The sequence below is a fragment of the Pseudophryne corroboree genome, chromosome 5 (assembly GCF_028390025.1).
Source record: "Pseudophryne corroboree isolate aPseCor3 chromosome 5, aPseCor3.hap2, whole genome shotgun sequence".
NCBI classification, from domain to species: Eukaryota; Metazoa; Chordata; class Amphibia; order Anura; family Myobatrachidae; genus Pseudophryne; species Pseudophryne corroboree.
The window spans coordinates 178,167,451-178,192,645 of NC_086448.1; the positions used below are offsets into that span (position 1 = coordinate 178,167,451).

At 49.6% G+C, this 25,195-nt stretch overlaps 1 protein-coding gene across 3 annotated transcripts in view; it reads left to right on the forward strand.

The window, feature by feature from the left end:
* Positions 1 to 25,195, forward strand: part of UBE3C (ubiquitin protein ligase E3C) — a 418,441-nt gene that overhangs the window by 287,208 nt on the left and 106,038 nt on the right. For all 3 annotated transcript variants that reach the window (XM_063921903.1, XM_063921902.1, XM_063921904.1), the window contains exon 16: positions 11,156 to 11,243. In XM_063921903.1, the coding sequence (XP_063777973.1) occupies positions 11,156 to 11,243 (88 nt within the window). The remainder of the gene's footprint in view (positions 1 to 11,155; positions 11,244 to 25,195) is intronic.

Here is a 25,195-nt window from a genome sequence, read left to right on the forward strand (position 1 = left end):
TTCGTGGGACTTAGGGGAGAGAAGTCAGACCTACTTCTGTGAGTTTAAAGGCTCTGCTTCTTTGGCTACAGGACACCATTAGCTCCTGAGGGTTTGGAACACTAGGTACGCCTAGGGGTTCATTCCCAGAGCCCGCCGTCACCCCCTTGCAGAGCCAGAAGTCAGAAGACAGGTGAGTAGAAGAAGATCAGAAGACTTCAGTGACTGCTTTGAGGTACCGCACAGCGGGCGCGCTGTGCGCCATGCTCCCACACACAACAGCACTACAGGGTGCAGGGCGTGAGGGTGGGGGGCGCCCTGGGCAGCATATAAACCTCATATTTCTATATGGTAACAGCTGACTAAGTGCCTGGGCACTGTCCAGACCCCCGCCAGTGTAAAAAAGTTTACAAATGAGCGGGTCTGAAGCACGCCAGTACGGGGGCGGGGCTCAGCCCTCACAGCACACAGCCTGGCGCCATTTTCTCTTCACAAGGCTGCAGAGACGCTGGTCCTTCCTCACACTGCTGTACAAGTAACAGGGTGAAAAACAGGGGGGGGGAGGGGGCACAGTGAATTTGGTGCATTATTTTAGTTTATAAAAGTGCTGCAGGTCTGGGACATTGTCTGTAGTGTTCAGACCAGGTTTGGGCGCTGGGATGTGAGCTGGCAATATCTCCCTCTGTGTCTCTCTGACAGGCTTTACTGTAGGTCTGTCCCCTGTAGGCCCAGTGTATCTGCGTGTGGTGGGTGCACGTGTGTCGGCATGTCTGAGGCGGAGTGCTCTTCCCAGGAGGAGACTGTTAGGTACACAAAAAGCTGTGGGAGTGACCCTGTCGGCACCGCCGACAACGGATTGGGTGAATGTTTTGAGTGCTTTGAATGCAAATGTGGCTCTGATGAATAAAAGATTGGATAAATCTGAGTCCCAGAACCAGGCTTGGAAGAAATTCGTAGAGGATGTGTTGTTTCAAGTCCAGACCCCTTCGGCGTCACAAAAACGTTCATTTGCCCAGCTGGCAGACACGGATACCGACACGGACACTGATTCAAGTGTCGACTATAGTGATGCCAGATTAGATCCAAAACTGGCAAAGAGCATTCAGTACATGATTGTGGCTATAAAAGATGTATTACATATCACTGAGGACCCTACTGTTCCTGATACTAGGGTCTGTATGTATAAAGGGAAGAAACCTGAGGTAACATTTCCTCCCTCTCATGAACTGAACGCGCTTTGTGAAAAGGTTTGGGAAAATCCTGACAAAAAGTTTCAGATTCCCAAAAGGATTGTAGTGGCGTATCCGTTTCCCTCTGGGGATAGGGAAAAATGGGAGTCACCCCCCCATTGTGGACAAAACTTTATCACGGCTGTCCAAAAAGGTGGATCTTCCGTCCCCTGACACGGCAGTCCTAAAGGATCCTGCGGATCGTAGGCAGGAAAATACATTGAAATCCATTTATATCTCCACGGGTACGCTACTCAGACCAGCCATTGCATCTGCGTGGGTGAGTAGTGCTATCGAAAAAATGGGCAGACTCCTGTCATCTGAATTGGATACCCTGGATAGGGATAGCATTCTTCTGACACTAGGTCTTATCAGAGATGCTGCAGTCTACCTGAAGGAAGCTGCGAGAGATATTGGCCTCTTGGGTTCACGGGCCAATGCCATTGCGGTCTCAGCTAGGAGAGCATTGTGGATTCATCAATGGAATGCTGATGTGGACTCCAAGAAAGCTATGGAGTCTCTACCGTATAAAGGTGGTGTATTGTTTGGTGACGGCCTCGCTGAGTTGGTATCTACGGCTACCGCGGGTAAGTCCTCATTTTTACCTTATGTGCCTGCATCACAAAAGAAAGCACACCAATATCAGATGCAGTCCTTTCGGCCCTATAAATTCAGAAAAGTCCGGGGGTCTTCCTTCCTTGCTACTAGAGGAAAGGGAAAGGGTAAACGATCACCGGCCGTGGCCAGTTCCCAAGAGCAGAAGTCCTCCCCGGCTTCTGCCAAGTCAACCGCATGACGCTGGGGCTCCTCTGCGGGAGTCCGCACCGGTGGGGGCACGTCTCAGGCTCTTCAGTCAGTTCTGTGCTCGTTCGGCCCTGGACCCATGGGTTTTAGATATAGTGTCCCAAGGGTACAAACTGGAGTTTCAAGACGTCCCCCCTCACCGATTTTTCAAATCAGCCTTACCAGCTTCTCTTCCAGACAGGGAAGTGGTATGCGCCGCAATACAAAAATTGTGTCACAATTAAGTCATTGTCAGGGTTCCCCGGCGCAACAGGGAGAAGGCTTTTATTCGAGCCTGTTCGTGGTTCCGAAGCCAGACGGCTCAGTCATACCAATCCTGAACCTGAAATCCCTCAATTTCTACCTGAAAAAATTCAAATTCAAGATGGAATCTCTCCGGGCTGTGATCTCCAGTCTGGAGGAGGGGGATTTTATGGTGTCAGTAGACATAAAGGATGCCTACTTACATGTTCCCATTTATCCTCCATACCAGGCTTACCTGAGGTTTGCAGTTCAGGATTGTCATTACCAATTTCAGACGTTGCCGTTTGGTCTGTCCACGGCTCCGAGGGTTTTCACCAAAGTAATGGCGGAAATGATGGTTCTCCTGCGCAAACAAGGAGTAACAATTATCCCGTACTTGGCTTGATAAAGGCGAGTTCCAGGGACCAATTACTACAGAACATTACGCTCTCCCTGACAATTCTGCAGCAACATGGTTGGCTCCCAAACTTGCCAAAATCGCAGTTGGTTCTGACGAGACGGCTGTCGTTTTTGGGAATGATTCTGGGCACAGAATTAGAGAGAGTTTTTCTTCCAGGGGAAAAGGCTCTGGAAATTCAGAACCTGGTCAAACAAATCCTGAAACCGCCAAGAGTATCGATCCGTCAATGCACTCGGTTGCTGGGGAAGATGGTGGCGGCCTTCGAGGCCATTCCGTTTGGCAGATTCCATGCCAGAGTGTTTCAGTGGGACTTATTGGGCAAGTGGTCCGGGTCCCATCTGCACATGCACCGAAGGATAACCCTGTCCTCCAAGACCAGAATCTCACTTTTGTGGTGGCTGCACAGCTCTCACCTCCTAGAGGGACGCAGGTTCGGGATCCAGGACTGGATCGTAGTGACCACGGATGCGAGTCTCCGAGGCTGGGGAGCAGTCACGCAGGGGGAAAGCTTCCAGGGAAAATGGTCAAGCCAGGAAATGTGTCTACACATAAACGTTCTGGAGTTAAGGGCCATTCACAACGGCCTTCTGCAAGCGGAACATTTTCTTTGCAATCAGCCCGTCTTGATTCAGTCGGGCAATATAACAGCAGTAGCGTACATAAACCGCCAGGGCGGAACAAAGAGCAGAGCAGCAATGGCAGAGGCCACAAATGTGCTCCGTTGGGCGGAGAGGCATGCAAGCGCTCTATCAGCGATCTTCATTCCAGGAGTAGACAACTGGGAAGCAGACTTCCTCAGCAGACACGATCTCCATCCAGAAGAGTGGTGTCTTCATCAAGAGGTCTTTGCAGAAGTGACAAGACTTTGGGGAATTCCTCAAATAGACATGATGGCGTCTCGCCTCAACAAGAAAATTCAGAGATATTGTTCCAGGTTGAGAGACCCTCATGCAATAGCAGTGGACGCCCTAGTGACACCGTGGGTGTTTTTGGTCGGTGTACGTATTTCCTCCGCTTCCACTCATTCCAAAAGTGATAAAGATCATAAGAAGAAAAAAGGTTCAAGCGATCCTCGTTGTTCCAGATTGGCCAAGGAGGACTTGGTATCCAGATCTTCAGGAATTACTCGTAGGAGATCCCTGGCCTCTTCCTCTGAGGGGAGGATCTGTTACAGCAGGGGCCGTGCGTGTTCCAAGACTTACCGCGACTTGGTTTGACGGCTTGGAGGTTGAACGCCGGATCCTAGCCCGAAAGGGTATTCCCAAGGAAGTCATCCCTACTCTTATTCAGGCCAGGAAAGGAGTAACGTCTAAACATTACCACCGTATTTGGAGAAAATACGTGTCTTGGTGTGAATCCAAGAAAGCTCCTATAGAAGAATTTCAGTTAGGACGTTTTCTCCATTTTCTGCAAGCCGGTATGGATGCGGGCCTAAAGTTGGGCTCAATTAAAGTTAAAATTTTGGCTTTATCGGTTTTCTTCCAGAGATAATTGGCTTCTCTTCCAGAAGTTCAGACCTTCGTGAAAGGCGTATTGCACATCCAACCGCCTTTTGTGCCCCCTGTGGCACCATGGGATCTTAACGTGGTGTTGCAGTTCCTTCAATCTCATTGGTTTGAACCTTTACAGGAGGTAGAGTTGAAATTCCTTACTTGGAAAGTGGTCATGCTGTTGGCCTTGGCATCCGCAAGGCGGGTGTCTGAATTGGCGGCCTTGTCTCACAAGAGCCCTTATTTGATCTTCCATGAAGATAGAGCAGAATTGAGGACTCGTCAGCAGTTTCTGCCGAAAGTGGTTTCATCGTTCCACTTGAACCAACCTATTGTGGTGCCAGTGGCTACTGACGCCTTGCTGAAATCGAAGTTTCTCGATGTAGTAAGAGCTTTGAAAATTTATGTCGCCAGAACGGCTCAGTTTAGGAAAACAGAGGCTCTGTTTGTCTTGTATACTCACAATAAAATTGGGGCTCCTGCTTCAAAGCAGACTATTGCGCGCTGGATCTGTCATACGATTCAGCAGGCTAATTCTACGGCTGGATTGCCGTTACCGATATCGGTGAAGGCCCATTCTACCAGGAAGGTGGGCTGCCCGGGGGGTCTCGGCATTACAACTTTGCCAAGCAGCTACTTGGTCAGGTTCAAACACTTTTGCAAAGTTCTACAAGTTTGATACCCTGGCTAATGAGGACCTCATGTTTGGTCAATCGGTGCTGCAGAGTCATCCGCACTCTCCCGCCCGTTCTAGAGCTTTGGTATAAACCCCATGGTTCTTGATGTGACCCCAGCGTCCTCTAGGACGTATGAGAAAATAGGATTTTAATACCTACCGGTAAATCCTTTTCTCTTTGTCCGTAGAGGATGCTGGGCGCTCGTCCCAGTGCGTACTGCATCTGCAGTTCTTAGTTGTGATTACACACATGTTGTGTTACGTTTATAGTTAGCCTGTTGCTGACGTTGTTCATGCTGTTGACTTGCGTTGTTGTTAAATGCCATGTTGTACGGCGTGCTTGAGGTGTGAGCTGGTATGTATCTCACCTTAGTTTAACAATAAATCCTTTTCCTCGAAATGTCCGTCTTCCTGGGCACAGTTCCTATAACTGGAGTCTGGAGGAGGGGCATAGAGGGAGGAGCCAGTTCACACTCCTTTGAAAGTCTTAAAGTGCCCATGTCTCCTGTGGATCCCGTCTATACCCCATGGTTCTTGATGTGACCCTAGCATCCTCTACGGACTAAGAGAAAAGGATTTACCGGTAGGTATTAAAATCCTATTTTATATAGTTTGTGGGGCCAGTACACATATTTACACATCTACTGTATATTGTGTGTTTGATTGTCTGTCTGTATTTCTCTAACGTCCTAGTGGATGCTGGGGACTCCGTAAGGACCATGGGGAATAGACGGGCTCCGCAGGAGACAGGGCACTTTAAGAAAGAATTTGCTGGTGTGCTCTGGCTCCTCCCTCTATGTCCCTCCTCCAGACCTCAGTTTGAATCTGTGCCCGGACGAGCTGGGTGCTACTTAGTGAGCTCTCCTGAGCTTGCTATAAGAAAGTATTTTGTTAGGTCTTTTTATTTTCAGAGAGATCTGCTGGCAACAGACTCTCTGCAGCGTGGGACTGAGGGGAGAGAAGCAACCCTACTCACTGAAGATAGGTCCTGCTTCTTAGGCTACTGGACACCATTAGCTCCAGAGGGATCGTACACAGGATCTCACCCTTTGTCGTCCGATCCCGGAGCCGCGCCGCCGTCCCCCTCGCAGAGCCGGAAGACAGAAGCCGGTGAATGAAGCAAGAAGACTTCGAAATCGGCGGCAGAAGACTCCAGTCTTCACTGAGGTAGCACACAGCACTGCAGCTGTGCGCCATTGCTCCCACATTAAACCCACATACTCCGGTCACTGTAGGGTGCAGGGCGCAGGGGGGGGCGCCCTGGGCAGCAATTAGAGACCTCTTGGCAAAAGTTGGGCATATATACAGTTGGGCACTGTATATATGCATGAGCCCCCGCCATAATTTTACACAGAAATGCGGGACAGAAGCCCGCCGCTGAGGGGGCGGGGCTTCTTCCTCAGCACTCACCAGCGCCATTTTCTCTCCACAGCTCCGCTGAGAGGAAGCTCCCCAGGCTCTCCCCTGCAGAAACACCGTAGAAGAGGGTAAAAAGAGAGGGGGGGGGCACATAAATTAGGCGCAAAAACATTATATACAGCAGCTACTGGGTTAACACTAAGTTACTGTGTGATTCCTGGGACATATAGCGCTGGGGTGTGTGCTGGCATACTCTCTCTCTGTCTCTCCAAAAGGCCTTGTGGGGGAACGGTCTTCAAAAAGAGCATCCCCTGTGTGTGTGTGGTGTGTCGGTACGCTTGTGTCGACATGTTTGACGAGGAAGACTATGTGGAAGCAGAGCGGGAGCAAATGAATGTGGGGTCGCCGCCGACTGCGCCGACACCTGATTGGATGGATATGTGGAAGGTTTTAAATGATAATGTTAATTCCTTGCATAAAAGGTTGGATAAAGCTGAAACCTTAGGACAGTCGGGGTCTCAGCCCATGCCTGATCCTATGTCGCAGAGGCCGTCAGGGTCTCAGAAGCGCCCACTATCCCAAATTGTTGACACAGATATCGACACAGATTCTGACTCCAGTGTCGATGGCGATGATGCAAAGTTACAGCCTAAATTGGCTAAAGCCATCCGTTATATGATTATAGCAATAAAGGATGTGTTGCACATCACAGAGGAAACCCCAGTCCCTGACAAGAGGGTTCATATGTATGGGGAAAGAAGGCAGGTGGTGACCTTTCCCCCTTCACATGAGCTAAATGAGTTATGTGAAAAAGGCTTGGGAATCTCCAGATAAAAAACTGCAGATTTCCAAACGGATGCTTATGGCGTATCCTTTCCCGCCAACGGACCGGTTACGCTGGGAATCCTCCCCTAGGGTGGACAAAGCTCTCACACGCTAATCCAAAAGGGTAGCCCTGCCGTCACAGGATACGGCCACCCTAAAAGATGCTGCGGATAGAAAGCAAGAGGGTACCCTGAAGTCCATTTATATACATTCAGGTACCTTACTAAGGCCGGCAATTGCGTCGGCATGGGTGTGGAGTGCTGTAGCAGCATGGACGGATACCTTATCTGAGAAACTTGATACCTTGGACAAGGATACTATATTAATGACCCTGGGGCATATAAAAGACGCTGTCCTATATATGAGAGATGCTCAAAGAGACATTAGCCTTCTGGGCTCTAGAATAAATGCAATGTCGATTTCTGCCAGAAGGGTCCTGTGGACTCGGCAATGGACAGGCGATGCCGACTCAAAAAGGCACATGGAGGTTTTACCTTATAAGGGTGAGGAGTTGTTTGGGGAAGGTCTCACGGACCTGGTCTCCACAGCTACTGCTGGAAAGTCACATTTTTTGCCATATGTTCCCTCACAACCTAAGAAAGCACCGTATTACCAAATGCAGTCCTTTCGATCACAAAAAGGCAAGAAAGTCCGAGGTGAGTCCTTTCTTGCCAGAGGCAGGGGCAGAGGAAAGAAGCTGCACAACACAGCTAGTTCCCAGGAACAGAAGTCCTCCCCGGCTTCCACTAAATCCACCGCATGACGCAGGGTGGATCCCTGGGCGATAGAGATTGTGTCTCAGGGATACAAGCTGGAATTCGAAGAGATGCCCCCTCACCGATACCTCAAGTCGGCCCTGCCAGCTTCCCCCCTCGAGAGGGAAATAGTGTTAACTGCAATTCACAAATTGTATCTTCAACAGGTGGTGGTCAAGGTTCCCCTCCTTCAACAAGGAAGGGGTTATTATTCGACCATGTTTGTAGTACCGAAACCGGACGGTTCGGTCAGACCCATATTGAATTTAAAATCCCTGAACATATACCTGAAAAGGTTCAAGTTCAAGATGGAATCGCTCAGAGCGGTCATCGCAAGCCTGGAAGGGGGGGATTTTATGGTGTCTCTGGACATAAAGGATGCATACCTTCATGTCCCCATTTATCCACCTCATCAGGCGTACCTCAGATTTGTGGTACAGGATTGTCATTACCAATTCCAGACGTTGCCGTTTGGTCTCTCCACGGCACCGAGAATATTTACCAAGGTAATGGCGGAAATGATGGTGCTCCTGCGAAAGCAAGGGGTCACAATTATCCCATACTTGGACGATCTCCTCATAAAGGCAAGGTCCAGAGAGCAGTTGCTGATCAGCGTAGCACGCTCTCGGGATGTGTTACAACAGCACGGCTGGATTCTAATATTCCAAAGTCGCAGTTGATTCCTACGACTCGTCTGCCCTTCCTGGGCATGATTCTGGACACAGACCAGAAGAGGGTCTATCTTCCGATGGAGAAGGCTCAGGAGCTCATGACACTGGTCAGAGACCTATTAAAACCAAAACAGGTGTCGGTGCATCACTGCACGCGAGTCCTGGGAAAGATGGTGGCATCATACGAGGCCATTCCCTTCGGCAGGTTCCATGCGAGGACCTTTCAATGGGATCTGTTGGACAAGTGGTCCGGATCACATCTACAGATGTATCGGCTGATCACCCTATCCCCCAGGGCCAGGGTGTCTCTCCTGTGGTGGCTGCAGAGTGCTCACCTTCTAGAGGGCCGCAGATTCGGCATTCACGACTGGGTCCTGGTGACCACGGATGCAAGCCTCCGAGGGTGGGGGGCAGTCACACAGGGAAGAAATTTCCAAGGTCTGTGGTCAAGTCAGGAGACTTGCCTTCACATCAATATCCTGGAACTAAGAGCCATATACAACGCCCTAAGTCAAGCGGAGACCCTGCTTCGCGACCAATCGGTGCTGATTCAGTCAGACAACATCACCGCAGTGGCTCATGTAAACTGCCAAGGCGGCACAAGGAGCAGGGTGGCGATGGCGGAAGCCACCAGAATTCTTTGCTGGGCGGAGAATCACGAAAGAGCACTGTCAGCAGTGTTCATTCCGGGAGTGGACAACTGGGAAGCAGACTTCCTCAGCAGGCACGACCTCCACCCGGGAGAGTGGGGACTTCATCAAGAAGTCTTCACGCAGATTGCAAGGCGGTGAGAACTGCCACAGGTGGACATGATGGCATCCCGCCTCAACAAAAAGCTACATAGATATTGCGCCAGGTCAAGAGACCCTCAGGCGATAGCTGTAGACGCACTAGTGACACCGTGGGTGTTCCAGTCGGTTTATGTATTTCCTCCTCTTCCTCTCATACCAAAGGTGCTGAAAATCATAAGAAAAAGAGGAGTGAGAACAATACTCATTGTTCCGGATTGGCCAAGAAGGACTTGGTATCCGGATCTGCAAGAAATGCTCACAGAGGACCCATGACCTCTGCCTCTAAGACAGGACTTGTTGCAACAGGGGCCCTGTCTGTTCCAAGACTTAACGCGGCTGCGTTTGACGGCATGACAGTTGAGCGCCGGATCCTGGCAGAAAAAGGCATTCCGGGTGAGGTTATTCCTACGCTGATTGAGGCTAGGAAGGACGTGACGGCTAAACATTATCACCGTATATGGCGAAAATATGTTGCTTGGTGTGAGGCCAGGAATGCCCCTACGGAGGAATTCCAGCTGGGCCGTTTCCTTCACTTGCTAGTCGAGAGTGACTTTGGGCCTAAAATTGGGTTCCATTAAGGTCCAGATTTCGGCTCTATCCATTTTCTTTCAAAAAGAACTGGCTTCTCTTCCTGAAGTCCAGACGTTTGTAAAGGGGGTGCTGCATATTCAGCCCCCTTTTGTGCCTCCAGTGGCACCTTGGGATCTTAACGTGGTGTTGAGTTTCCTGAAGTCACACTGGTTTGAACCACTCAAAACCGTGGAGTTAAAATTTCTCACGTGGAAGGTGGTCATGCTATTGGCCTTGGCTTCAGCTAGGCGTGTGTCGGAATTAGCGGCTTTGTCACATAAAAGCCCCTATCTGGTTTTCCATATGGACAGGGCAGAATTGCGGACCGTCCACAATTTCTGCCAAAAGTGGTGTCATCCTTTCATATGAACCAACCTATTGTGGTGCCTGTGGCTACTCGTGACTTGGAGGATTACGAGTTACTAGATGTGGTCAGGGCTTTGAAGGTTTATGTAGCCAGGACGGCTAGAGTCAGGAAAACTGAATCGCTGTTTATCCTGTATGCACCCAACAAACTGGGTGCTCCTGCTTCAAAGCAAGCTATTGCTCGCTGGATCTGTAACACGATTCAGCAGGCTCATTCTGCGGCTGGATTGCCGCTTCCAAAATCAGTAAAAGCCCACTCCACAAGGAAGGTGGGCTCTTCTTGGGCGGCTGCCCGAGGGGTCTCGGCATTACAGCTTTGCCGAGCAGCTACTTGGTCAGGTTCGAACACTTTTGCCAAGTTTTACAAGTTTGATACCCTGGCTGAGGAGGACCTTGTGTTTGCTCATTCGGTGCTGCAGAGTCATCCGCACTCTCCCGCCCGTTTGGGAGCTTTGGTATAATCCCCATGGTCCTTACGGAGTCCCCAGCATCCACTAGGACGTTAGAGAAAATAAGATTTTACTTACCGGTAAATCTATTTCTCGTAGTCCGTAGTGGATGCTGGGCGCCCGTCCCAAGTGCGGACTTCTTCTGCAATACTTGTATATAGTTATTGCTTAAATAAGGGTTATGTTTGGTTGCATCAGGGTTGATCTGATGCTCCGTTGTTGTTCTTACTGTTAACTGGGTAAGTTTATCACGAGTTATACGGTGTGATTGGTGTGACTGGTATGAGTCTTGCCCTGGATTCCAAAATCCTTTCCTTATACTGTCAGCTCTTCCGGGCACAGTTTCTCTAACTGAGGTCTGGAGGAGGGACATAGAGGGAGGAGCCAGAGCACACCAGTATCCAAATTCTTTCTTAAAGTGCCCTGTCTCCTGCGGAGCCCGTCTATTCCCCATGGTCCTTACGGACTCCCCAGCATCCACTACGGACTACGAGAAATAGATTTACCGGTAAGTAAAATCTTATTTTTTCACATTTTATCTAAAAAAGGTTACCCAGCTTTATGTACCATCTGCTAGACATGTGTGGCGGTATCGGAGAATGGGGAGGATAGGACCTCTACAGTCTACTTTAGACGGTAAGTACATAGAGCTGTGAAACAAGTTGTGTTTATTTTGCATGTGAGTATTGTCTTATGTCAGTAATACTATCCCGTGACCGCAGTAGGCACTGTGCCATGTTCCATATAAATGTTAGGCGGGACCTTATTACTGAACAAATATCGTAATGTCCCCACTTGAAGGTGGTAACACTTTTATGACCAACCCTAATTTCTCTGACGTCCTAGTGGATGCTGGGAACTCCGAAAGGACCATGGGGAATAGCGGCTCCGCAGGAGACTGGGCACAACTAAAGAAAGCTTTTAGGTCACCTGGTGTGCACTGGCTCCTCCCACTATGACCCTCCTCCAAGCCTCAGTTAGATTTTGTGCCCGGCCGAGGTTGGATGCACACTAGGGGCTCTCCTGAGCTTCTAAAAAGAAAGTATATAATTAGGTTTTTTATTTTACAGTGAGACCTGCTGGCAACAGGCTCACTGCAGCGAGGGACTAAGGGGAGAAGAAGCGAACCTACCCGCTTGCAGCTAGCTTGGGCTTCTTAGGCTACTGGACACCATTAGCTCCAGAGGGATCGACCGCATGGAACTGGCCTTGGTGTTCGGTCCCGGAGCCGCGCCGCCGTCCCCCTTACAGAGCCAGAAGCAAGAAGAGGTCCGGAAAATCGGCGGCAGAAGACATCAGTCTTCACCAAGGTAGCGCACAGCACTGCAGCTGTGCGCCATTGCTCCTCATACACACTTAACACTCCGGTTACTGAGGGTGCAGGGCGCTAGGGGGGGGCGCCCTGAGCAGCAATAAAAACACCTTGGCTGGCAAAAATACCACAATATATAGCCCCAGAGGCTATATATGTGATAATTACCCCTGCCAGAATCCATAAAAAAGCGGGAGAATAGTCCGCGAAAAAGGGGCGGAGCTATCTCCTTCAGCACACTGGCGCCATTTCTCCCTCACAGCTCCGCTGTAAGGAAGCTCCCTGGCTCTCCCCTGCAGTCTACACTACAGAAAAGGGTAAAAAAGAGAGGGGGGGCACTAAATTTAGGCGCAGTATATATAACAGCAGCTATAGGGGACATAATTCAGTTAGTCCCTGCATTATATAGCGCTCTGGTGTGTGCTGGCATACTCTCACTCTGTCTCCCCAAAGGGCTTTTGTGGGTCCTGTCCTCTGTTAGAGCATTCCCTGTGTGTGTGCGGTGTGTCGGTACGGCTGTGTCGACATGTTTGATGAGGATAATGATGGAGGCGGAGCAGATGCCTATAGAAGGGATGTCACCCCCTGCGGGGCAGACACCTGAGTGGATGGACTTATGGAAGGAATTGCGTGCACGTGTCGACTCCTTACACAAAAAATTTGACGACATGCCAAATGCGGGACAGCCGGCTTCTCAGCTCGTGCCTGTCCAGGCGTCTCAAAGGCCATCGGGGGCTCTAAAACGCCCGCTACCTCAGATGGCAGACGCGGATGTCGACACGGATACTGACACCAGTGTCGACGACGATGAGTCTAGTCTAATGTCCACTAAGGCCATTCGTTGCATGATTGAAGCAATGAAAGAGGTGTTACAAATTTCTGATATAAACCCAGGTACCACTAAAAAGGGTATTATGTTTGGGGAGAAAAAACTACCCGTAGTTTTTCCCCCATCAGAAGAATTAAATGAAGTGTGTGAAGAAGCGTGGGCTTTCCCTGATAAAAGATTGGTAATCTCTAAGAAGTTACTAATGGCGTTCCCTTTCCCGCCAGAGGATAGGTCACGTTGGGAGACACCCCCTAGGGTGGATAAAGCGCTCACACGTTTGTCTAAAAAGGTGGCACTACCGTCTCCGGATACGGCCGCCCTCAAGGAACCTGCTGATAGAAAGCAGGAGGCGATCCTGAAGTCTGTATATACACACTCAGGCATTATACTTAGACCAGCTATTGCGTCAGCATGGATGTGCAGTGCTGCCGCTGCGTGGTCAGATTCCCTGTCAGAAAATATTGACACCCTAGACAGGGACACTATTCTGCTAACCATAGAGCATATAAAAGACTCAGTCTTATACATGAGAGATGCACAGAGGGAGATCTGCCGGCTGGCATCTAAAATAAGTGCATTGTCCATTTCTGCTAGGAGAGGCTTATGGACTCGCCAGTGGACAGGGGATGCAGATTCAAAAAGGCACATGGAAGTTTTGCCTTATAAGGGTGAGGAGTTATTTGGGGATGGTCTCTCGGACCTAGTTTCCACAGCAACTGCTGGGAAGTCAGCATTTTTACCCCATGTTCCCTCACAGCCTAAAAAGGCGCCGTTTTATCAGGTACAGTCCTTTCGGACTCAGAAAAACAGGCGTGGAAAAGGCGGGTCCTTTCTGTCCAGAGGCAGAGGTCGGGGAAAAAGGCTGCAACAAACAGCAGGTTCCCAGGAGCAAAAGTCCTCCCCCGCTTCTTCCAAGTCCGCCGCATGACGGTGGGGCTCCACAGGCGGAGCCAGGTACGGTGGGGGGCCGCCTCAAAAATTTCAGCGATCAGTGGGCTCGCTCACAGGTGGATCCCTGGATCCTGCAAATAGTATCTCAAGGGTACAAACTGGAATTCGAGGCGTCTCCACCCCACCGGTTCCTAAAATCTGCCTTGCCGATTACTCCTTCAGACAGGGAGGCTGTGCTAGCGGCAATTCACAAGCTGTATTCCCAGCAGGTGATAATCAAGGTGCCCCTACTTCAACAAGGACGGGGTTACTATTCCACACTGTTTGTGGTACCGAAACCGGACGGTTCGGTGAGACCCATTTTAAATTTGAAATCCTTGAACATATACATAAAAAAATTCAAGTTCAAGATGGAATCGCTCAGGGCGGTTATTGCAAGCCTGGACGAGGGGGATTACATGGTATCCCTGGACATCAAGGATGCTTACCTGCATGTCCCCATTTACTATCCTCACCAGGAGTACCTCAGATTTGTGGTACAGGATTGCCATTACCAATTCCAGACGCTGCCGTTTGGACTCTCCACGGCACCGAGGGTGTTTACCAAGGTAATGGCGGAAATGATGATACTCCTTCAAAGAAAGGGAGTTTTAATTATCCCGTACTTGGACGATCTCCTAATAAAGGCGAGGTCCAAGGAGCAGTTGTTGGTGGGAGTAGCACTATCTCAGGAGGTGCTACACCAGCACGGTTGGATTCTGAATTTTCCAAAATCACAGCTGGTTCCGACGACACGTCTACTGTTCCTGGGTATGATTCTGGATACAGTCCAGAAAAAAGTATTTCTCCCGGAGGAGAAAGCCAAGGAGCTGTCATCTCTAGTCAGAGATCTCCTGAGACCAAAACAGGTATCGGTGCATCACTGCACGCGGGTCCTGGGAAAGATGGTGGCTTCTTACGAAGCAATTCCTTTCGGCAGGTTCCATGCCAGAATCTTTCAGTGGGACCTGTTGGACCAATGGTACGGATCGCATCTTCAGATGCATCGCCTAATAACCCTGTCTCCAAGAACCAGGGTGTCTCTGCTGTGGTGGCTGCAGAGTGCTCATCTTCTAGAGGGCCGCAGATTCGGCATACAGGACTGGGTCCTGGTGACCACGGATGCCAGCCTTCGAGGCTGGGGGGCAGTCACACAGGGAAGAAACTTCCAAGGACTATGGTCGAGTCAGGAGACTTCCCTACACATAAATATTCTGGAACTAAGGGCCATTTACAGAGCGTGGTACCCGGAACTTCAAGAGATGATCTCAGAGGACCCATGGCCTCTGCCGCTCAGACAGGACCTGCTGCAGCAGGGGCCCTGTCTGTTCCAAGACTTACCGCGGCTGCGTTTGACGGCATGGCGGTTGAACGCCGGATCCTGAAGGAAAAGGGCATTCCGGAGGAAGTCATTCCTACGCTGATTAAAGCCAGGAAAGATGTAACTGCAAAGCATTATCACCGCATATGGCGGAAATATGTTGCTTGGTGTGAGGCCAAAAAGGCCCCAACAGAGGAATTTCAACTAGGTCGATTTCTGCATTTCCTACAAGCAGGAGTGACTATGGGCCTGAAATTAGGCTCCATTAAGGTACAGATCTCGGCTCTGTCGATTTTCTTTCAGAAAGAACTAGCTTCACTACCTGAAGTTCAGACGTTTGTGAAACGAGTGCTGCATATTCAGCCCCCGTTTGTGCCTCCAGTGGCACCTTGGGATCTCAACGTGGTGTTGAGTTTCTTAAAATCACATTGGTTTGAGCCACTTAAAACCGTGGATCTAAAATATCTCACGTGGAAAGTGGTCATGTTATTGGCCTTGGCTTCAGCCAGGCGTGTGTCAGAATTGGCAGCTTTGTCATGTAATAGCCCTTATCTGATTTTCCATATGGATAGGGCGGAATTGAGGACTCGTCCCCAGTTTCTCCCTAAGGTGGTATCAGCTTTTCACTTGAACCAACCTATTGTGGTGCCTGCGGCTACTAGGGACTTGGAGGATTCCAAGTTACTGGACATAGTCAGGGCCTTGAAAATTTATGTTTCCAGGACGGCTAGAGTCAGGAAAACTGACTCGCTATTTATCCTGTATGCACCCAACAAACTGGGTGCTCCTGCTTCTAAGCAGACTATTGCTCGCTGGATTTGTAGCACAATTCAGCTGGCGCATTCTGCGGCTGGACTGCCGCATCCTAAATCAGTAAAAGCCCATTCCACAAGGAAGGTGGGCTCATCTTGGGCGGCTGCCCGAGGGGTCTCTGCTTTACAACTTTGCCGAGCTGCTACTTGGTCAGGGGCAAACACGTTTGCAAAATTCTACAAATTTGATACCCTGGCTGAGGAGGACCTTGAGTTCTCTCATTCGGTGCTGCAGAGTCATCCGCACTCTCCCGCCCGTTTGGGAGCTTTGGTATAATCCCCATGGTCCTTTCGGAGTTCCCAGCATCCACTAGGACGTCAGAGAAAATAAGATTTTACTCACCGGTAAATCTATTTCTCGTAGTCCGTAGTGGATGCTGAGCGCCCATCCCAAGTGCGGATTGTCTGCAATACTTGTACATAGTTATTGTTAACTAAAGGGTTATTGTTGAGCCATCTGTTGAGAGACTCAGTTGTTTTCATACTGTTAAACTGGGTATAGTATCACGAGTTATACGGTGTGATTGGTGTGGCTGGTAGGAGTCTTACCCGGGATTCAAAATCCTTCCTTATGTCAGCTCGTCCGGGCACAGTGTCCTAACTGAGGCTTGGAGGAGGGTCATAGTGTGAGGAGCCAGTGCACACCAGGTGACCTAAAAGCTTTCTTTAGTTGTGCCCAGTCTCCTGCGGAGCCGCTATTCCCCATGGTCCTTTCGGAGTTCCCAGCATCCACTACGGACTACGAGAAATAGATTTACCGGTTGGTAAAATCTTATTTTCATTGTGATATGCTGCCCTGGAAATAATTTTTTAATTTCTTAATCTGCCCAAGTGAATTTTACATAGTTTGTGTGATTTTCTTTAGGAAACATATTACAATTAACAGGTTCTTATTTTCTTGGCTGTAGCTAGGAAGAGTCAAAATGCATATAACTACATCTAATCCTTACTGTAATTTATTCATAATGGTGCTCACGCTTACAGCAGGGGTTGCCAGACTTTTTGAGTCTGTGATCTACTTTGAAAGCTGAAAAGCTTTTGTGATATAACTAGGTGGGATAATAGCAGGCGTGTGCCCAAAAGGGGCGTGGCCTAGCAAAAGGGGTGTAGTATAACAAAAAAGGGGCATGGTCTTGCTGCACAGGGTGTAATGACTGTCTCGCACGAAATCACGCATTGGCCCCCCCACAGCTAAAAACCTCAAACACACATGCCCCCACAGTGCCAGATACACACATGCCCCCCACAGTGCCAGATACACACATGCACCCACAGTACCAGATACACACATGCCCCCACAGTGCCAGATACACACATGCCCCCACAGTGCCAGATATGCCCCCACAGTACCACATACACATGCCCGCACAGTGCCAGATAGGCCCGCACAGTGCCAGATGCCCACAGTGCCAGATATGCCCCCCCACAGTGCCATGTGCCAGATATGCTCCCCACAGTGCCAGATATGCCCCCATAGTGCTGCTCACTGTTTTGCTACTGTGGTGAGGAGAGAGCAGCGCGCGCCTCTCCTGCCTGCCGCCCTGCCCCTCAGTCTGGTCTCCGGCGGTGACGGCAGCGTGTATTTCTCAAATCAGGCGCCGGTCCGCGATCTCTGCTTGGCTAACGAAGCGGCGCCTGATGCGAGATATACACTCCGGCGTCCCCGCCAGAGACCAGACTGAGGGGCAGGGTGTCAGGCAGGAGAGGCGCACGCTGCACTCTCCTCACCTCTGTGGATGGACGGCAGATCGCGATCGACTGTTTTGCAACCCCTGGCTACAGTTATAGGGAGTTAAAATATCAGGGTCACTGTTCACTTTTTTTTTTTAAACTATTGTCATCATTCTAAGGCGATCTTTACGATCGCGCTCTTACCACCTGTACGATCGCGCTCTTACCACCTGTACGATCTCGCTCTTACCACCTGTACGATCTCGCTCTTACCACCTGTACGATCTCGCTCTTGCCACCTGTACAATCTCGCTCTTACCACCTGTACAATCTCGCTCTTACCACCTGTACAATTTAACTTGCGATCTTCGACCACCATCTGTCTAAATTATCTGTTGAAAAAGACACAAAAGTAGCATGGCGATAATGGTTGGCCGTGCGTCAGAAGTGGATTTAGAACTCACAGGGCCCTAAGCAAGATACCGATTTAGAGCCCCTCTCCCTCAAACAATAAGTAGCACTATATTTTCATTCCTGATCTATGCCTTACATTATTTGTTGTTTTTCTCCCTTATATTTTATTATAATATATTACTTTCCCCCTTCACTGATTGTACCATGTCCCCCAACCTCCAACCTCCATTATTACACCACTCAGTTACTGCATTTTCGATCTGCGCTACCCTCACTGAATGTCGCTGGTCCCCATACCCCATTCTGGGAGTATTCAGCCAGCCCAGTGCTCCAGCGCTTTTTACGGCGGTCGTGGTCTGTTGAAAATGCCCTCCATAGAGCCTTATTGGCGGGACCCACAGGGCCCTAAGCTTCCGCCTTGGTTGCCTTGTGGTAAATCCACCTCTGCCGTGCGTACACACTTCACTTCTGTCCAATATCGCACCATCACATAAGATAAAACATGATTGATGGTGCAGTCATACTCTTGCGATATCACATGAATGGGTCGAAATCGAAAAGAACGGCTCGATGATTGATTGTATAGGGGTGTATCTAGCTTAAAAATGCCATTGCCTGTATAACTCAAGTCGACAAGAGTGTACACCTGGTAACCACATACTGTATGGTGACACTACAGGGACTCTACTTCATAATTCAGTAATGTTCTGTACAGTTTTCAGGTCCAAAGAAATAACCAAACAGCTGCTGACATAATTTCTGGACAGTTGGGTTTCTGACCAGGGAGTAGGTGTAAAAGTTTGTTCTCCCATTTCTAGGAAGATTTCTGTAAACTTCAGTTTGCATTATGTCAGTACTAGACATGATATTTATAAACCCATACTGTGTGTAGTGGTTGGAGGGACTGTACTTCTTTGAACAGCCTGTGTTACAGTATGTGCCCTTTCACAGCAGCACACTGGTTTATATCCTTCCCATAATTACAGCTCTTTACTGTGTGCGACTAAACATTTCATATAGAAAGCTATGTGCACTAATCCAGCCACTGACCATTTAATGTTATTTAGTAACATTGTTCAAGTATGCAAACCTGCACTAAAGCTATCGCAAGCAAGCCGCAGTTAACTTTTATCTACAGTATCTAGTATGAGTAGTTGATATGGTTTTGGTGCAGATTTGCACCTTACTAGTAAATCATTGTTTCTCTGACGTCCTAGTGGATGCTGGGAACTCCGAAAGGACCATGGGGAATAGCGGCTCCGCAGGAGACTGGGCACAAATAAAGAAAGCTTTTAGGTCACCTGGTGTGCACTGGCTCCTCCCACTATGACCCTCCTCCAAGCATCAGTTAGATTTTGTGCCCGGCCGAGGTTGGATGCACACTAGGGGCTCTCCTGAGCTTCTAAAAAGAAAGTATATAATTAGGTATTTTATTTTACAGTGAGACCTGCTGGCAACAGGCTCACTGCAGCGAGGGACTAAGGGGAGAAGAAGCGAACCTACCTGCTTGCAGCTAGCTTGGGCTTCTTAGGCTACTGGACACCATTAGCTCCAGAGGGATCGACCGCATGGAACTGGCCTTGGTGTTCGGTCCCGGAGCCAGAAGCAAGAAGAGGTCCAGAAAATCGGCGGCAGAAGACATCAGTCTTCACCAAGGTAGCGCACAGCACTGCAGCTGTGCGCCATTGCTCCTCATACACACTTCACACTCCGGTCACTGAGGGTGCAGGGCGCTAGGGGGGGCGCCCTGAGCAGCAATAAAAACACCTTGGCTGGCAAAAATACCACAATATATAGCCCCAGAGGCTATATATGTGATAATTACCCCTGCCAGAATCCATAAAAAAGCGGGAGAAAAGTCTGCGAAAAAGGGGCGGAGCTATCTCCTTCAGCACACTGGCGCCATTTCTCCCTCACAGCTCCGCTGTAAGGAAGCTCCCTGGCTCTCCCCTGCAGTCTACACTACAGAAAAGGGTAAAAAAGAGAGGGGGGGCACTAAATTTAGGCGCAGTATATATAACAGCAGCTATAGGGGACATAATTCAGTTAGTCCCTGCATTATATAGCGCTCTGGTGTGTGCTGGCATACTCTCACTCTGTCTCCCCAAAGGGCTTTTGTGGGTCCTGTCCTCTGTTAGAGCATTCCCTGTGTGTGTGCGGTGTGTCGGTACGGCTGTGTCGACATGTTTGATGAGGATAATGATGTGGTGGCGGAGCAGATGCCTATAGAAGGGATGTCACCCCCTGCGGGGCAGACACCTGAGTGGATGGACTTATGGAAGGAATTGCGTGCACGTGTCGACTCCTTACACAAAAAATTTAACGACATGCCAAATGCGGGACAGCCGGCTTCTCAGCTCGTGCCTGTCCAGGCGTCTCAAAGGCCATCGGGGGCTCTAAAACGCCCGCTACCTCAGATGGCAGACGCGGATGTCGACACGGATACTGACACCAGTGTCGACGACTATGAGTCTAGTCTAATGTCCACTAAGGCCATTTGTTGCATGATTGAACAATGAAAGAGGTGTTACAAATTTCTGATATAAACCCAGGTACCACTAAAAAGGGTATTATGTTTGGGGAGAAAAAACTACCCGTAGTTTTTCCCCCATCAAAAGAATTAAATGAAGTGTGTGAAGAAGCGTGGGCTTTCCCTGATAAAAGATTGGTAATCTCTAAGAAGTTACTAATGGCGTTCCCTTTCCCGCCAGAGGATAGGTCACGTTGGGAGACACCCCCTAGGGTGGATAAAGCGTTCACACGTTTGTCTAAAATGGTGGCACTACCGTCTCCGGATACGGCCGCCCTCAAGGAACCTGCTGATAGAAAGCAGGAGGCGATCCTGAAGTCTGTATATACACACTCAGGCATTATACTTAGACCAGCTATTGCGTCAGCATGGATGTGCAGTGCTGCCGCTGCGTGGTCAGATTCCCTGTCAGAAAATATTGACACCCTAGACAGGGACACTATTCTGCTAACCATAGAGCATATAAAAGACTCAGTCTTATACATGAGAGATGCACAGAGGGAGATCTGCCGGCTGGCATCTAAAATAAGTGCATTGTCCATTTCTGCTAGGAGAGGCTTATGGACTCGCCAGTGGACAGGGGATGCAGATTCAAAAAGGCACATGGAAGTTTTGCCTTATAAGGGTGAGGAGTTATTTGGGGATGGTCTCTCGGACCTAGTTTCCACAGCAACTGCTGGGAAGTCAGCATTTTTACCCCATGTTCCCTCACAGCCTAAAAAGGCGCCGTTTTATCAGGTACAGTCCTTTCGGACTCAGAAAAACAGGCGTGGAAAAGGCGGGTCCTTTCTGTCCAGAGGCAGAGGTAAGGGAAAAAGGCTGCAACAAACAGCAGGTTCCCAGGAGCAAAAGTCCTCCCCCGCTTCTTCCAAGTCCGCCGCATGACGGTGGGGCTCCACAGGCGGAGCCAGGTACGGTGGGGGGCCGCCTCAAAAATTTCAGCGATCAGTGGGCTCGCTCACAGGTGGATCCCTGGATCCTGCAAATAGTATCTCAAGGGTACAAACTGGAATTCGAGGCGTCTCCACCCCACCAGTTCCTAAAATCTGCCTTGCCGATTACTCCTTCAGACAGGGAGGCTGTGCTAGCGGCAATTCACAAGCTGTATTCCCAGCAGGTGATAGTCAAGGTGCCCCTACTTCAACAAGGACGGGGTTACTATTCCACACTGTTTGTGGTACCGAAACCGGACGGTTCGGTGAGACCCATTTTAAATTTGAAATCCTTGAACACATACATAAAAAAAATTCAAGTTCAAGATGGAATCGCTCAGGGCGGTTATTGCAAGCCTGGACGAGGGGGATTACATGGTATCCCTGGACATCAAGGATGCTTACCTGCATGTCCCCATTTACTATACTCACCAGGAGTACCTCAGATTTGTGGTACAGGATTGCCATTACCAATTCCAGACGGGTCCTGGGAAAGATGGTGGCTTCTTACGAAGCAATTCCTTTCGGCAGGTTCCATGCCAGAATCTTTCAGTGGGACCTGTTGGACCAATGGTCCGGATCGCATCTTCAGATGCATCGCCTAATAACCCTGTCTCCAAGAACCAGGGTGTCCCTGCTGTGGTGGCTGCAGAGTGCTCATCTACTAGAGGGCCGCAGATTCGGCATACAGGACTGGGTCCTGGTGACCACGGATGCCAGCCTTCGAGGCTGGGGGGCAGTCACATAGGGAAGAAACTTCCAAGGACTATGGTCGAGTCAGGAGACTTCCCTACACATAAATATTCTGGAACTAAGGGCCATTTACAATGCCCTAAGTCAGGCAAAATCCCTGCTTCTACACCAGCCGGTACTGATCCAGTCAGACAACATCACGGCAGTCGCCCATGTAAATCGACAGGGCGGCACAAGAAGCAGGATGGCAATGGCAGAAGCCACAAGGATTCTCCGATGGGCGGAAAATCACGTACTAGCACTGTCAGCAGTGTTCATTCCGGGAGTGGACAACTGGGAAGCAGACTTTCTCAGCAGGCACGACCTCCACCCGGGAGAGTGGGGACTTCATCCAGAAGTCTTCACGCTGATTGTAAATCGATGGGAACGGCCACAGGTGAACATGATGGCGTTCCGCCTAAACAAAAAACTAGAGAGATATTGCGCCAGGTCAAGGGACCCTCAGGCGATAGCTGTGGACGCTCTAGTGACACCGTGGGTGTACCAGTCAGTTTATGTGTTCCCTCCTCTGCCTCTCATACCAAGGGTACTGAGAATAATAAGAAAACGAGGAGTAAGAACAATACTCGTGGTTCCGGATTGGCCAAGACGAGCGTGGTACCCGGAACTTCAAGAGATGATCTCAGAGGACCCATGGCCTCTGCCGCTCAGACTGGACCTGCTGCAGCAGGGGCCCTGTCTGTTCCAAGACTTACCGCGGCTGCGTTTGACGGCATGGCGGTTGAACGCCGGATCCTGAAGAAAAAAGGACATTCCGGAGGAAGTCATTCCTACGCTGATTAAAGCCAGGAAAGATGTAACTGCAAAGCATTATCACCGCATATGGCGGAAATATGTTGCTTGGTGTGAGGCCAAAAAGGCCCCAACAGAGGAATTTCAACTAGGTCGATTTCTGCATTTCCTACAAGCAGGAGTGACTATGGGCCTAAAATTAGGCTCCATTAAGGTACAGATCTCGGCTCTGTCGATTTTCTTCCAGAAAGAACTAGCTTCACTACCTGAAGTTCAGACGTTTGTGAAAGGAGTGCTGCATATTCAGCCCCCGTTTGTGCCTCCAGTGGCACCTTGGGATCTCAACGTGGTGTTGAGTTTCTTAAAATCACATTGGTTTGAGCCACTTAAAACCGTGGATCTAAAATATCTCACGTGGAAAGTGGTCATGTTATTGGCCTTGGCTTCAGCCAGGCGTGTGTCAGAATTGGCAGCTTTGTCATGTAAAAGTCCTTATCTGATTTTCCATATGGATAGGGCAGAATTGAGGACTCGTCCCCAGTTTCTCCCTAAGGTGGTATCAGCTTTTCACTTGAACCAACCTATTGTGGTGCCTGCGGCTACTAGGGACTTGGAGGATTCCAAGTTACTGGACGTAGTCAGGGCCTTGAAAATGTATGTTTCTCTATCGTCCTAGTGGATGCTGGGGTTCCTGAAAGGACCATGGGGAATAGCGGCTCCGCAGGAGACAGGGCACAAAAAGTAAAGCTTTTCCAGATCAGGTGGTGTGCACTGGCTCCTCCCCCTATGACCCTCCTCCAGACTCCAGTTAGATTTTTGTGCCCGGCCGAGAAGGGTGCAATCTAGGTGGCTCTCCTAAAGAGCTGCTTAGAGAAAGTTTAGCTTAGGTTTTTTATTTTACAGTGAGTCCTGCTGGCAACAGGATCACTGCAACGAGGGACTGAGGGGAGAAGAAGTGAACTCACCTGCGTGCAGGATGGATTGGCTTCTTGGCTACTGGACATTAGCTCCAGAGGGACGATCACAGGTACAGCCTGGATGGTCACCGGAGCCGCGCCGCCGGCCCCCTTGCAGATGCTGAAGTTAGAAGAGGTCCAGAATCGGCGGCTGAAGACTCTGACAGTCTTCTAAAGGTAGCGCACAGCACTGCAGCTGTGCGCCATTTTCCTCTCAGCACACTTCACACGCTGTCACTGAGGGTGCAGGGCGCTGGGGGGGGGCGCCCTGGGAGGCAAATGTAAACCTATATACTGGCTAAAAATACCTCACATATAGCCCCCAGAGGCTATATGGAGATATTTAACCCCTGCCAAACTTCACTAAAGAGCGGGAGACGAGCCCGCCGTAAAAGGGGCGGGGCCTATCTCCTCAGCACACAGCGCCATTTTTTCTCTCACAGAAAGGCTGGAGAGAAGGCTCCCAGGCTCTCCCCTGCACTGCACTACAGAAACAGGGTTTAAACAGAGAGGGGGGGCACAAATTGGCGATATAAATATATATATAAAGATGCTATTAGGGAGAAACACTTATATAAGGTTGTCCCTATGTAATTATAGCGTTTTTTGGTGTGTGCCGGCAAACTCTCCCTCTGTCTCTCCAAAGGGCTAGTGGGGTCCTGTCCTCTGTCAGAGCATTCCAGGTGTGTGTGCTGTGTGTCGGTACGTGTGTGTCGACATGTATGAGGACGATGCTGGAGGAGGCGGAGAAATTGCCTGTAATGGTGATGTCACTCTCTAGGGAGTCGACACCGGAATGGATGGCTTATTTAGGGAATTACGTGAGAATGTCAACACGCTGCAAGGTCGGTTGACGACATGAGACGGCCGACAAACAATTAGTAACGGTCCAGGCGTCTCAGAAACACCGTCAGGGTTTTTTTTTTTTTTTTTATAAAAAACGCCCATTTACCTCAATCGGTCGACACAGACACAGACACGGACACTGAATCCAGTGTCGACGGTGAATAAACAAACGTATTCCTCATTAGGGCCACACGTTAAGGGCAATGAAGGAGCTGTTACATATTTCTGATACTACAAGTACCACAAAAAAGGGTATTATGTGGAAGTGAAAAAACTACCTGTAGTTTTTCCTGAATCTGATAAAATAAAATGAAGTGTGTGATGATGCGTGGGTTTACCCCGATAGCAAATATTGGCGTTATACCCTTTCCCGCCAGAAGTTAGGGCGCGTTGGGAAACACCCCTTAGGGTGGATAAGGCGCTCACACGCTTATCAAGTGGCGTTACCGTCTCCAAATACGGCCGCCCTCAAGGAGCCAGCTGATAGGCAGCTGGAAAAATATCCTAAAAAGTATATACACACAGACGGTGGCTATACTGCGACCAGCGA